The sequence below is a fragment of the Oncorhynchus mykiss genome, chromosome 5, assembly GCF_013265735.2.
Source record: "Oncorhynchus mykiss isolate Arlee chromosome 5, USDA_OmykA_1.1, whole genome shotgun sequence".
Classification (NCBI taxonomy): domain Eukaryota; kingdom Metazoa; phylum Chordata; class Actinopteri; order Salmoniformes; family Salmonidae; genus Oncorhynchus; species Oncorhynchus mykiss.
In genome coordinates this window covers 25,869,114-25,882,031 of record NC_048569.1, presented here as the reverse complement: position 1 = coordinate 25,882,031, position 12,918 = coordinate 25,869,114, and the positions used below count along the sequence as shown (strand labels likewise).

The 12,918-nt window shown below is 43.4% G+C and overlaps 1 protein-coding gene across 1 annotated transcript in view; it reads right to left on the bottom strand.

The window, feature by feature from the left end:
- Nucleotides 1-12,289, bottom strand: part of LOC110523500 (collagen alpha-1(I) chain) — a 68,778-nt gene extending 56,489 nt beyond the window's left edge. Inside the window, exons 1-2 of the mRNA XM_036977140.1 lie at nucleotides 12,105-12,289; nucleotides 1,042-1,749 (exon numbers count right to left, since the gene is read on the bottom strand). Of these exons, the coding sequence (XP_036833035.1) occupies nucleotides 1,042-1,749; nucleotides 12,105-12,224 (828 nt within the window). The 5' untranslated portion in view covers nucleotides 12,225-12,289. The remainder of the gene's footprint in view (nucleotides 1-1,041; nucleotides 1,750-12,104) is intronic.
- Between the last annotated feature and the right edge of the window lie 629 nt (nucleotides 12,290-12,918).

Sequence of the window (12,918 nt, the reverse complement as noted above, 5' to 3'; positions counted from 1 at the left end):
TGGTCAGTCTATGTCATGGAAATAGGTGTTCCTAATGTTTAGTCCACTCAGTGTATATGTCACGTCAAATCTCACAGAAGATTTACATGCAACGAGGACATAAAAATTCCTCAAATGCCGTCCATGTCATTTGAGGGAGCTATAGCGAGACCAGCCTCACCTAACAGTCACACACACACACACGCAAGCATGCACACACACACACACCCTCCGCAGGCCTGACATACAACACAATCGCCAGGACATCTAGACCATAAGACCATAGCCTTGCTTTACATGAGGGGGCTTAATTATTGCAACCTTCTCCAGTACAGAGCCATTTACTCCTGGCCAGCAGGACATCTATCATGTTCGATACAGCCGGGATAAATCACAGTAATGGTGCAGAGTGATCCCAGGCTTTTATAGCAGCAAGAGAGCCAGGCTGAGGCTCCAGGACCAGGACCAAAATGGGCCAGATGTTGCTCCATCTGGGTCTGGTTCTGGCGGCCCTAAGGGCTTCACGCCCCCTCCACCAATCAAAGAGGCTTGTTGATATGCTTGCTGCGACTAATGCAGTGAAGGCATTGACACTTATGGTGCCATTTGGAGCTGTGGAGTAGCTAATGTAAGGAGAGGAACATGAAAGACATCAGGGTTAACTCATGTTTTAACAAGATCAAGGATGTTGATTATATTCAGATTGATGCCGAACCTAAAGACCAAACACAGAATATATTTTCTGATTTCATAATGCTCCACCCATTATTTTATGATGTGAAGGACTTTGTTACTTGTATTGAAAAGCGCTATACAAATAAAGTTATTAATGTTATAATCATTATTATTATTACTATTATTATTATGTTAGGTTTGTTTTCTTGTTTACACAAAAAAAGTGGTAAGCAAGGCAAAGATCTCTGCTCTAACATCAAAACCACTAATGAACTGTCCCAAGCAGTAAGCATCACCCTCCATAAACATGAACATTAAAAGTTACACAACATGACACATGAGCACTGGCACAGCGAAAAAGTTTAGGAAGATGTTGAAGACACTTACCTCCTTTCCTGGGGGCCCCATTCGGCCTGGGGGCCCTCTCTGGAGCCTATACATCTGGCCATCAGAGCCCAGAACCAGATCCCCTTCCCTGTGTACGATGGACACTGTGCGTGGGCGTTCTGGTCCTCGTTCCACAGTGATAGCCCGGTCAGAGTCTGGCTGGGTGGGGATGTGTGTGGTGGGTCTCCTCTCCTCAGTTACAGCCTCCACAGGGGGGACAGGGGGCTCTGAGGTGGGGGTGAAGGCAGTCTGAGAAGGGGTCTGAGGCCACTCCACCTCCTCTCTCAGCAGGTTAGAGTCTGGGTGCTCCTGGTCCAGGGGGGTCTCTATCTGAGTCTTATCGACATGGGGAAACTCCACTGAGGGCTTCTTCGGGGAAAACCCAGGGTCCAAATCAATAATGATGTCATCCAAGGGTTTTGCGGGAAACAGGCCGACGCCCCTCCCTCCAGAGTCTTTTGTCTTCTTGTCCGTGGTGATGTTCTCCTCCAAGAGTTTGGAGGAGGGCTCAGGCTTGTCCTCGCGGCTGCCTTTGGGGCCCTGACTGCTGGGTTTCCACTGAGGGTTGCGGTGTCCCCCCTGGAGGTTTGGATCAGCCAGGTCTGTGTCCTCGTCCACCACAAAGACATCCCCTCGTCCCACCGAGCCTTTCTGGCGGGGACCCCATGTCCCGTCCCCACGCCGACTCCCACTCTGCCCAAACACATCCTATGGAGACACAACATAAACACAAGTCATGTATTGTGGTGCTGAATATCAGTATATGAGATCATAGGTTAGATTACATATTTATCAGAGATGTGTATGCATAACTTGTGGAAAGCTGTGGAAAGAATTACTTAGAAAAAAAACGATTTTAAAATACAATACACATCATTGACCTTTCTATCAATCATGCATCCCTAGCCTCAAAGCATGTGCAGACCAGCTGGCAGGTGTGTTTTTCGAACATATTCCATATCTCCCTATCCCAGTCTGCTGTCCCCACATGCTTCAAGATGGCCAACATTGTTCCTGTACCCAAGAAGGTAAAGGTAACTGAACTAAATGACTATCGTCCCGTAGCACTCACTTCTGTCATCATGAAGTGCTTTGAGAGACTAGTGGAGAAGGAGTAAAGTTTTAAGTTCCTCGGAGTACATATCACAGACAAACTGAAATGGTCCACCCACACAGACAGTATAGTGGAGAAGGCACAAAGCGCCTCTTCAACCTCAGGAGGCTGAAGAAATTTGGCATGTCACCTAAAACCCTCACAAACCTTTACAATGCACAATTGAGAACATCCTGTCGGGCTGTATCATCGTCTGGTTCGGCAACTGCACCACCCACAACCACAGGGCTCTCCAGAGGGTGGTGCGGTCTGCACAACGCATCACAGGGGGAAAACTACCTGCCCTCCAGGACACCTACAGCACCTGTTCACCCCGCTACCATCATCTCATATTGGCCAGAAAATTGTCAGTCTATTCTTCTTCTGAGAAATGAAGGCTATTCCAAGCGAGAAATTACCAAGAAACTGAAGATCTCGTACAGCGCTGTGTACTACTCCCTTCACAGAACAGCGCAAACCGGCTCTAACCAGAATAGAAGGAGGAGTGGGAGGCCCCGGTGCACAACTGAACAAGAGGACAAGTACATTTTTATTGGCCAGTCTGAGATATGGCTTTTTCATTGCAACTCTGCCTAGAAGGCAAGCATCCAGGAGTCGCCTGTTCACTGTTGACGTTGAGACTGGTGTTTTGTGGGTACTATTTAATGAAGCTGCCAGTTGAGGACTTGTGAGGCGTCTGTTTCTCAAACTAGACAATCGAACGTACTTGTCCTCTTGTTCAGTTGTGCACCGGGGCCTCCCACTCCTCTTTCTATTCTGGTTAGAGTCAGATTGTGCTGTTCTGTGAAGGGAGTAGTACACAGCGTTGTACGAGATCTTCAGCCAAGCAAGCCAAGTCGTAAGCATCCTCTCAAACTCCATGTGTGGGGGTCAATTTCTCGCTAGGGACCAGGTCCATATTTGATTTTTGATGGTAAGTTTGGCTATATACAAAGCAAAAGGTATATAGTAAAACAGAAGGTTAAATAAAATAACAGTATACAGTTTAAGTCGGAAGTTGACATACACCTTAGCCAAATACATTTAAACTCACTTTTACACAATTCCTGACATTTAATCCTAGTAAAAAGTCCCTGTCTAAGGTCAGATAGGATCACCACTTTATTTTAAGAATGTGAAATGTCAGAATAACAGTAGAGAGAATGATTTATTTCAGCTTTTCTTTCTTTCATCACATTCCCAGTGGGTCAGAAGTTTACATACACTTAATTAGTATTTGGTAGCATTGCCTTTAAATGATTTAACTTGGGTCAAACATTTTGTGTAGCCTTCCACAAGCTTTCCACAATAAGTTGACTGAATTTTGGCTCATTCCCCCTGACTGAGATGGCGTAACTGCACAAGCTTTTTCAGTTCTGCCCACAAATTTTCTATAGGATTGAGATCAGGGCTTTGTGATGGCCACTCCAATACCTTGACTTTGTTGTCCTTAAGCCATTTTTCCACAACTTTGGACGAATGCTTGGGGTCATTGTCCATTTGGAAAACCCATTTGCGACCGAGCTTTAACTTCCTGACTGATGTCTTGAGATGTTGCTTCAATATATCCACATAATTTTCCAACCTCATGATGCCATCTATTTTCTGAAGTGCACCAGTCCCTCCTGCAGCAAAGCACCCCCACAACATGATGCTGCTACCCCCATGTTTCACGGTTGGGATGGTGTTCTTCGGCTTGCAAGCCTCCCCCTTTTTCCTCCAAACATAACGATGGTCATTATGGCCAAACAGTTCTATCTTTGTTTCATCGGACTAGAGGACATTTCTCCAAAAAGTATGATCTTTGTACCCATGTGCAGTTGCAAACCGTAGTCTGGCTTTTTTATGGCGGTTTTGGAGCACTGGCTTCTTCCTTGCTGAGCGGCCTTTCAGGTTATGTCGATATAGGACTCATTTTACTGTGGATATAGATACTTTGTACCTGTTTCCTCCAGCATCTTCACAAGGTCCTTTGCTGTTGTTCTGGGATTGATTTGCCCTTTTCACACCAAAGTATGTTCATCTCTAGATGAACTGAGCGGTATGACAGCTGCGTGGTCCCATGTTGTTTATACTTGCGTACTATTGTTTGTACAGATGAACGTGGTACCTTCAGGCGTTTGGAAATTGCTCCCAAGGATGAACCAGACTTGTGGAGGTCTACAATTATTTTTCTGAGGTCTTGGCTGATTTCCTTTGATTTTTTTTCTTTAGAAGAGGCACTGAGTTTGAAGGTAGGCCTTGAAATACATCCACAGGTACACCTCCAATTGACTCAAATGCTGTCAATTAGCCCATCAGAAGCTTCTAAAGCCATGACATCATTTTCTGGAATTTTCCAAGCTGTTTAAAGGCACAGTCAATTTAGCATATGTATACTTCTGACCCACTGGAATTGTGATACAAGTGAAATAATCTGTCTGTAAACAATTGTTGGAGAAATTACTTGTGTCATGCACAAAGTAGATGTCCTAACCAACTTGAAAAAAATATAGGTTGTTAACAAGATATGTGTGCAGTCGTTGAAAAACGAATTTTAATGATATTTGAATATTTTCGTTTCTCCATGCATGTCTCAGAGCAGTGCGAAACGGTGCTGAAATAGATGTCCACAGCGGGAAGACTACGTATTCTGTGCCGACTAGTGATATCTCTCTTCGGTTACACATCAGTGGAATAGCAGAACAGCATAACGGTCCGGGCAGCCCTTGCTGTGCCTGGTGAGCAGTTGATCTGTTGTCAGAAGAGGAATGGAAATGTCAGGGTGAACCGAAGACCTGACGACCCGCCACATATGTTGACTCTGCCTGTCGGAGATGGAGTTCCAGAGCTCACAGGTGTGCCTTGCATCGATTGTGACTCCATCTCGTTCCTCGCCCTTCTCCTTTTCAACGCGTGAGTGAGTCAATGATTCCAATGATTCGTCTGACAAACAAAAAACTTTGCGTCCTGCAGGCCCAGGCATGGATCAAAGCTGGCGAGACATTCAATAACGTCATCTTTAGACTAATTAACTGTGGCCCTTGAGCAATTTGCTCAAAATTGCCACAAAAAAAGAGAGATCAAGAAGATTAACGAAAGCATAAAGATGTTGATGAAGAAATGCTGTTCTGAGTTAGAAATGTAACACTTTAGAGTACTTAAGCATTGAATACATTGCAAGTTGAGGGATTTTCACAACTGTAGCCGGGCTATAAAAACTCTATTGTCCTGCTAATAGGAAACATTTGCATGATGGGCTACATTCTTTATTGTAACCACAATGTCACACATCATTTATATCTATCTACCTTTCCAATTACTTGTATAGTTTGGGATTTAGAAATGTGCACTTTTAATTGTTAGTTCCATTGTTTAGATCGAATGTGCAGACTTTTTTTCTTTAAATGATTGTTCTATGTAGGATGCTGCATTTTAGACCAGTTGCAATTATAAGTAGGCCTAATAAAGCCTCGTAGCCTACCTCAGCAGGTTAAGTTATTTTATATAGGTCAAGGCTCCAAATAATCACACCTAGCTCGGCTATTAGACAATTCTTTAGTGAAGGTTGAATAGTCTATTGTTCAGCTAATAGCCCACCCTGCTACACTTATGAAAAACTAGTAATAATACTTTTCCCCCTTTCCACACGTTAAAGATTCCAATAGATCAAGTGTTTTTAGCCACAATCGGCCCCAACCCCAATTAATACATTTGGGCACAGTCGATAGTGTGCTGGATTTAGGGCTAGAATGTTGAGGGTTCAAAACCTGCTCCCTGCTTGTTTCATTACATTATTATGCCGGTCTCAGAGCAAACAGCCTGGTCAGTTACTCCCATCTGGTTCCTCGCTCTCTTCCACGTGTCATTCAGCACGCTTGTGGGCGTGAATGTACTGTCTTTTTATTCTGTATATATGAATTACAAAATGATGTTTCTAGTCTATTGCATAGTTACAATGTGTAATCATTGATGTCCCAGGAGCAGGAGTGGTAAACACTGTTGAAGTGTATAATTGTAATACATACATGCAGACACAGCATCATTCAAATAATGGAGTTTGATACACCTGGTATTGGATATGACTGTAAAAAAAAATTCTAAATAGCGATTTTCTTAAATTCACTTTTTGACAAAAAAATATGCACAATCGTTTGTCTCTACATTAAAACTTCTTAGGGATCGGAGTCCCGTCAACAGGACAGTTGTAAATCATGCAGCGCCTTGTGTCACGATCGCAGATTTTAGAGAAACAACAAATGTCGTTACATATAAGTGTCTTACATCGGCTGAAAGCTTAAATACGCATTAATATAACTGCACTGTCCAATTTACAGCAGCTATTACTGTGAGAAAATGCCATGCTATTGTTTGAGGAGAGCTCCAATCAACAAAACACTTTTTTCACCGCAATATGTTTGATAAATTCACCTCTGAATTTAAGGTCCATATAGCTTGCACGATCGATTTTCTATTTCCACTCGTTCAATTTGCAAAGAAAGAAATCTGTGAAAATCTGACCCTAAACGTTGTTTCAACCAGTCAAATCACATTCATATTTATTCCTCATAGATCCTAGAACGTAACCAGACTTCACTGTATCATTAGGGGTGTAGTATATCCTACTGGACACCACAAATTTGGTCAGAGAGCGACACCTTCATGGCACGCTGATGACGCGAGTGGTCTTCACTTGATCAACTGTAACTTTGTTAAATAAGAACAAATCGGGGTAAAACAAAGCTAGCTAGATAGCCAATGAGCTGGGCTTTACGGGAGTATCCGGAGTACCCCTTATCTGTCGTAAAATGTAGCTGCTAACCTTCTGCCACAGCAAGCCTTTTCCTTTTGGACAAAAATTCTAAGAATATGGAGAGTTATGAACTTATGAAAACTGGTTGTTTTGCAAATGTTGAACTTATAATAGGGCTACTAATACTGGAAAAGCTAAATCAATGTGCAAGTATACAGATTTGACGATATTCTCGCAGAAAGATGTAATGCGAATGTTAATGTGCCCTTCGTAATTTGCCCAAATGTAACTGGGTGACTTCACACTAGTCATGTAGTTTGCTCATTCTTCAAGTTATCCATCTGAAACTTTGCACACACACTGCTGCCATCTTGTGGACACCATTGGAATTAACCAGAATGATGGCTAGATGTGGACCCTTTCTGTTGCATTTCAAAGTTGGTGGTAGAGGGGGAAAAACTGTTGTTTTTTACAGTCAATTCCCATTTCCACAAACTTCAAAGTGTTTCCTTTCAAATAGTATCAATAATATGCATATCCTTGCTTCAGGGCCTGAGCTACAGGCATTTAGATTAGTCCTTTTAGGCGGAAATAAAAAAAAATGGGTCTATTTGTTTTGTCAGCCGTCTTCGCTGAAGAAAGTCACCAGAGACGGGTGGCTCACGTCAAATTTGCCATTGGAACCTCTCAATATGATTGGTCATATAAAAACCTTGGGACCCAAATGCATAATGAGTGCTCTAACTCTCCCTTGTGGTGGTCTGGAGCAATGAAGCCTGGCTACCTCTAAGCTCGCAACTTTTAAAGGAGGAACCACTGCATGTGTACACCCTCCTCACTCAACTACCACACTAAAAACATCCCCTCTTTAGAACTGTGTACTTCCCTTCCCATTTCAACACATACACCATCTAACTACCTGTACACCATCTAACTACCTGTAACTGACCTCAGATGTTGAGACTCCTCATACAAAACAAGTCCGCAACAACCTGAAGTTACATTCCCCTCCCTCCCAGTGCACATCGCTAGCTCAGGAGAGGGTGTTGGGCCTAGGGGAAAGTGGAGCAGAGAGGAGCCTGCTTGGGGTGAGGGGTTGTAAATTCTGTTTGATGACCCTGATGGGCCGCCACAGCAGGGAGCAGTAAAGTTAAGCTGGTCTGGGAGGCATGTGGGGAGCAGCAGCCTGCCTGCCCGGCTGTGTGTGTGTGTGTGTGTGTGGGGGGGGGGGGGGGGGGGGGGGGGGGGAGGACAGTGTGAAGTTCAGAATCAGTGCAAAACTAGGCGCCACAAGGTACATATACTTTCTCTCATCAAAGCTCAATGTAATATGAAACAGAGAGTTAGAGATCCAAACTCAAGGGCACTCGGGTGACTGAGCAAGGGGGGCCAGTGAGGGGCTGAGGTGGGCTGGTACGGGGTGCTCCACTGCTGGAAACAAAGGTTCTTTCTCAAGTTCCTCTGCCTGGCCCGCAGTGACTCCTCTCTGATAAGCCGACACTGGATCTGTCCCTGGCTTCTGGCGCCTCTCCAGCTTATCTACTGTATTGCCTGCCTGATATCCCAGCCTGGTAGGCTGTGCTTACTTGGGGTACCATTACAGTGCACGCGCACACACACGCGCGCACACACACACACACACACACACACACACACACAGCCAAATCAGACAGGAGCCAGGGGTACTGAGCTGTTGTAGTAATACTCAGTGCCCCACTAGGGGGCAGACAGCACAATGATGTTTTCCATTATGATCCAGCAAGGTCTTGGCAATCTCGAAGTGATGTTTTTCAGTACTTCAGTGCCAAGACAATATGCCCTATTTGCTCCCTTTACCCAGGGGCCTCTGCAGCAACAGGCTCAAGCAGGCACTGTATGTGTCATCAACAGTAGCGCTTTCAACCAGCGTGCTGAGACACAATGAGGAAATGTGAACTCAGCACAAACAGAGGAATAGGTGGAGGGTGGAGAGGGCCAGATGTGCTGGTGAGAGACAGTTATATAGCATGTTGGTATGTCTGTAGGTTCAGAGCAAGGCACTAACAGCCATAACACAAACACTTTACATAAGACATTTAACTTTCAAATCAAATCAAATTTTATTGGTCACATAGACATGGTTAGCAGATGTTACTGCGAATGTAGCAAAATGCTTGTGCTTCTAGTTCCGTCTAACAAGTAATCTAACAATTTCACAACAACTACCTAATACACACAAGTGTAAAGGAATGAATAATAATATGTACATATAAATATATGAATGAGTGATGGTACAGAACGGCATAGGCAAGATGCAGTAGATGGTATAGAGTACAGTATATACATATGAGATGAGTAATGTAGGGTATGTAAACATTATATAAAGTGGAATTGTTTAAAGTGACTACATTTATTTTAATTATTAAAGTGGCTAGAGATATGAGTCAGTATGTTGGCAGCAGCCACTCAATGTTAGTGATGGCTGTTTAACAGTCTGATGGCCTTGAGATAGAAGCTGTTTTTCAGTCTCTCGATCCCAGCTTTGATGCACCTGTACTTCTTCACTACGCTGTCTGTGTGGGTGGACCATTTCAGTTTGTCCGTGATGTGTACGCTGAGGAACTTAAAAACTTTCCACCTTCCACCTTCTCCACTAGAATGAATGTGTCTGGGGTCTAGGCTGCATGCCACAATACAAACAAATGACTCTTCCTGTTAATTTTACATGCTCTTTGTTGACCCAGCTATGCCCACTTGGAAATTCTCCATCACAGGCGGTCGGTGGCACCTTAATTCGGGAAGACGGGCTCATAGCAATGGCTGGAACGGAATAATTGGATCGGTATCGAACAAATCAAACATATTTTCCATGTGGTTGATGCCATTCCATTCACTCCATTCCAGACATTATTATGAGCTGTCATCCCCTCAGCAGCCTCCTGTGTTCATCTATTGATTTCTTCTACTCTCAGTGGATTTCAGGGGGAAAATGGGAAATTCCTAGGATTCATCATATATGTCAGATCTTTAGTGGCACACCTGGGATGGAGACGAATGGTTATTTCTAATTGGGGTGATATCCCTCTGTCAGCGCCAGTCTCAGTCTGTTCTGGTAGCCTCCATGTCTCTGGAGCTGACAGCTCTCCACTCTACAGGCCATCCTGAGAGATCTATGGAGGCCAACCACTGACACAACTGCTCTAGGCATAGGTGCTACCCCCCCCCCCCCCCCCCCCCCCCCCACACCACCACACACACACAAAGGCCAAATCAAGCAGTAAGGTTCGTAAATCTATCCCAGACACAGGTATGTCTGTAGGCAATCTCAAACTGGCTGGGTCTTGCAGCAGGAGGTAGAAAAATTGGCTTTAAAAAAACACCACAAAAACACCACAATGCTCAGGACTTCCCTGGTGAAAAGAGAAGTAAACATTGAAAAACATTGAATTGACACAAATTGGAAACCAGAAAATAATAGCAAGGAATATGTAGAGAAAATAGCCATAAGAATATGGCTGTTGAAAAAGATGCTATGTTATATATGAATATACCGAGCTGAAAGAAAATGGACATTACAAAAAGGAACAAAGAATCGCTGTCAGCTTTAAGGCTAGAGGACTCTGGACAGACTTACAGTACAGACATGATCAAAGAGGATGAATAACATGGAGTGAAATATTGACTGGAAGAGTAACAGTAGGCCAACATTCCCACTTCCCAGTAGGAGAAATCCCTCAGAGTACGGGTCAGCTCTTATTCCCAACTCCAACCAACTGAAAAAGCCTCAAGTACAACTTCAGAATCAGAGGATTGCTGTAATCGTACTTTTGACATTTGAAGTTGATGTTTTCCTCCTGTTAACATTGCACTTACAAAACGACTTGGATTTTCACATTGTATAACAATTAAATTTCACTCAACATAGGCCTAGTAATAGGGAGGTGAACATTGCCATTTTCATTGGACAGTGCATAGTGCAATGAAACAGAACCTGCCAAGGTTGAACAAATCACATGTATTTATAAAGCCCTTCTTACATCAGCTGATGTCACAAAGTGCTGTACAGAAACTCAGCCTAAAATCCCAAACAGCAATGCAGGTGTAGAAGCACGATGGCTAGGAAAAACTCCCTAGAAAGGCCAGAACCTAGGAAGAAACCTAGAGAGGAACCAGGCTATGAGGGGTGGCCAGTCCTCTTCTGGCTGTGCTGGGTGGAGATTATAACAGAACATGGCCAAGATGTTAAAATGTTCATAGATAACCAGCAGGGTCAAATAATAATAATCACAGTGGTTGTAAAGGGTGCAACAAGTCAGCACCTCAGGAGTAAAGGTCAGTTGGCTTTTCATAGCCGATCATTCAGAGTATCTCTACTGGTCCTGCTGTCTCTAGAGAGTTGAAAACAGCAGGTCTGGGACTTGTAGCACATCCGGTGAACAGGTCAGGGTTCCATAGCAAATCTCCCCAGTACTCAGTGTTGTAATGTTGAACAATAACTCAACCAAAGGGATCGTTTAGGTTAAAACAGATCACTGATGACTGTTCTTCTGTCTAACCAACAAAAACCGCTGTGAACCTCTTAGATCTAAAACCTCAAAACCACAAGCAACATTCAGTGTGTTGTTAACACACAAACATTAAACAAACTTAACGACCTCTATAATCAAGCCGATCCGTTGCACAGTTATTAACATGAACAAGCCGACCCGTTGCACCGTTATTAACATGAAATTGAACTCAATTAAAGCATTATCAAGCCCTTTGTAACAGTTACGCTAATGTATTCATTATGTGGATATTTCTCTCACATACCAAAGTGACTGAACATATCCTATCTAGGACATACACATCTCTGGCCCTGTCATGATGCCATATTGAGGACCTACTAAAGTGCGCTTAAGGACCACATTAATAATTCTACATCAATGGAACATAATCACACTACACCAACCCAATAGACACATATGGGTGTTTTTACTTGAATGACATTATTGTCCCCATGGGGAAATGTTGTTGCAGTATCATCTACACGTTTAAAGTGGGCGTTTAAATACTGTAGACAAGAACATTCACAACAGTTACATGCCAATAAAAGAGACTAGCCTGCTGGCTTTACAGGGTCGATAGGAACATGAGCCCAAGCTGTTAAGGAGGGGTATCACACCTGGCACAAATGATTGTCTAGTTGTGTTTTTCCTGCCAGGGTGCCCTATACCTGCCCTCAGAGGGGAGTAGTTCAAAGTCCGGGTGAGGCCCTACCTCTTTCCTCTTTGACTTTGGTATCCTTTGTCCCTCCAGACAAGCTCCAAGTAAATCCAGTAGCAGGCACCCAAGAACCAAGTACCATCCAAGATGGTAGTGCATGACTGCATCAGACATGGGGCTCTCTGCTCCCAGTAGATTCACAATACCCCCAGCCACACACACTCACTGTGAGGAGAGGCTGGTCCAACTCAAAGCAGACACACCCATAGCCCCACACACCTAACGGATACACAACACACACACTGGCACAAATCTTACACAGGGCAAAGTACAGCTCTAATCCTGGGTTGCTCCACGAAATGAGTGCCTTTTACTCATTTTTTAAGTAGAAATTGTGCACCAGTATTGCATTTAAAAAAAGACCACATGGATAATTCAATGAATCAGATATTTTATATTAATTTGCTAAAGTGCCAAAATTCAGCATTTGGACATGTCCCTCCGTGCACCCTCTGACTTCGAGAGATTTTAACCCACTTAACCACAAATGTTAGGTTTTCACCATCATTGTAAAGCCCTAGTTATTATGTAGCTTTGACAAAGTAATCTCTGAAGATGATCATTTATTTCATGCGATTAGTGATTTGTTTTAAGGAAAAACAGCTGGCCCACATTTTAAGGTCAACCCTGTTATGTGAACTGAACTCTCATTTTAATATGGTGAAACCATTCATTTCTTTATTATTCTTTCAAAAGAAACAAAGCACATCTAATAGTCAAATCTACTATTCTACAATTTTTTGGCCATTTTCAGTTTTTCGTTTTTGTGGTGGAACCCAGAGTGGGTCGAGCATAACACATCAACCAT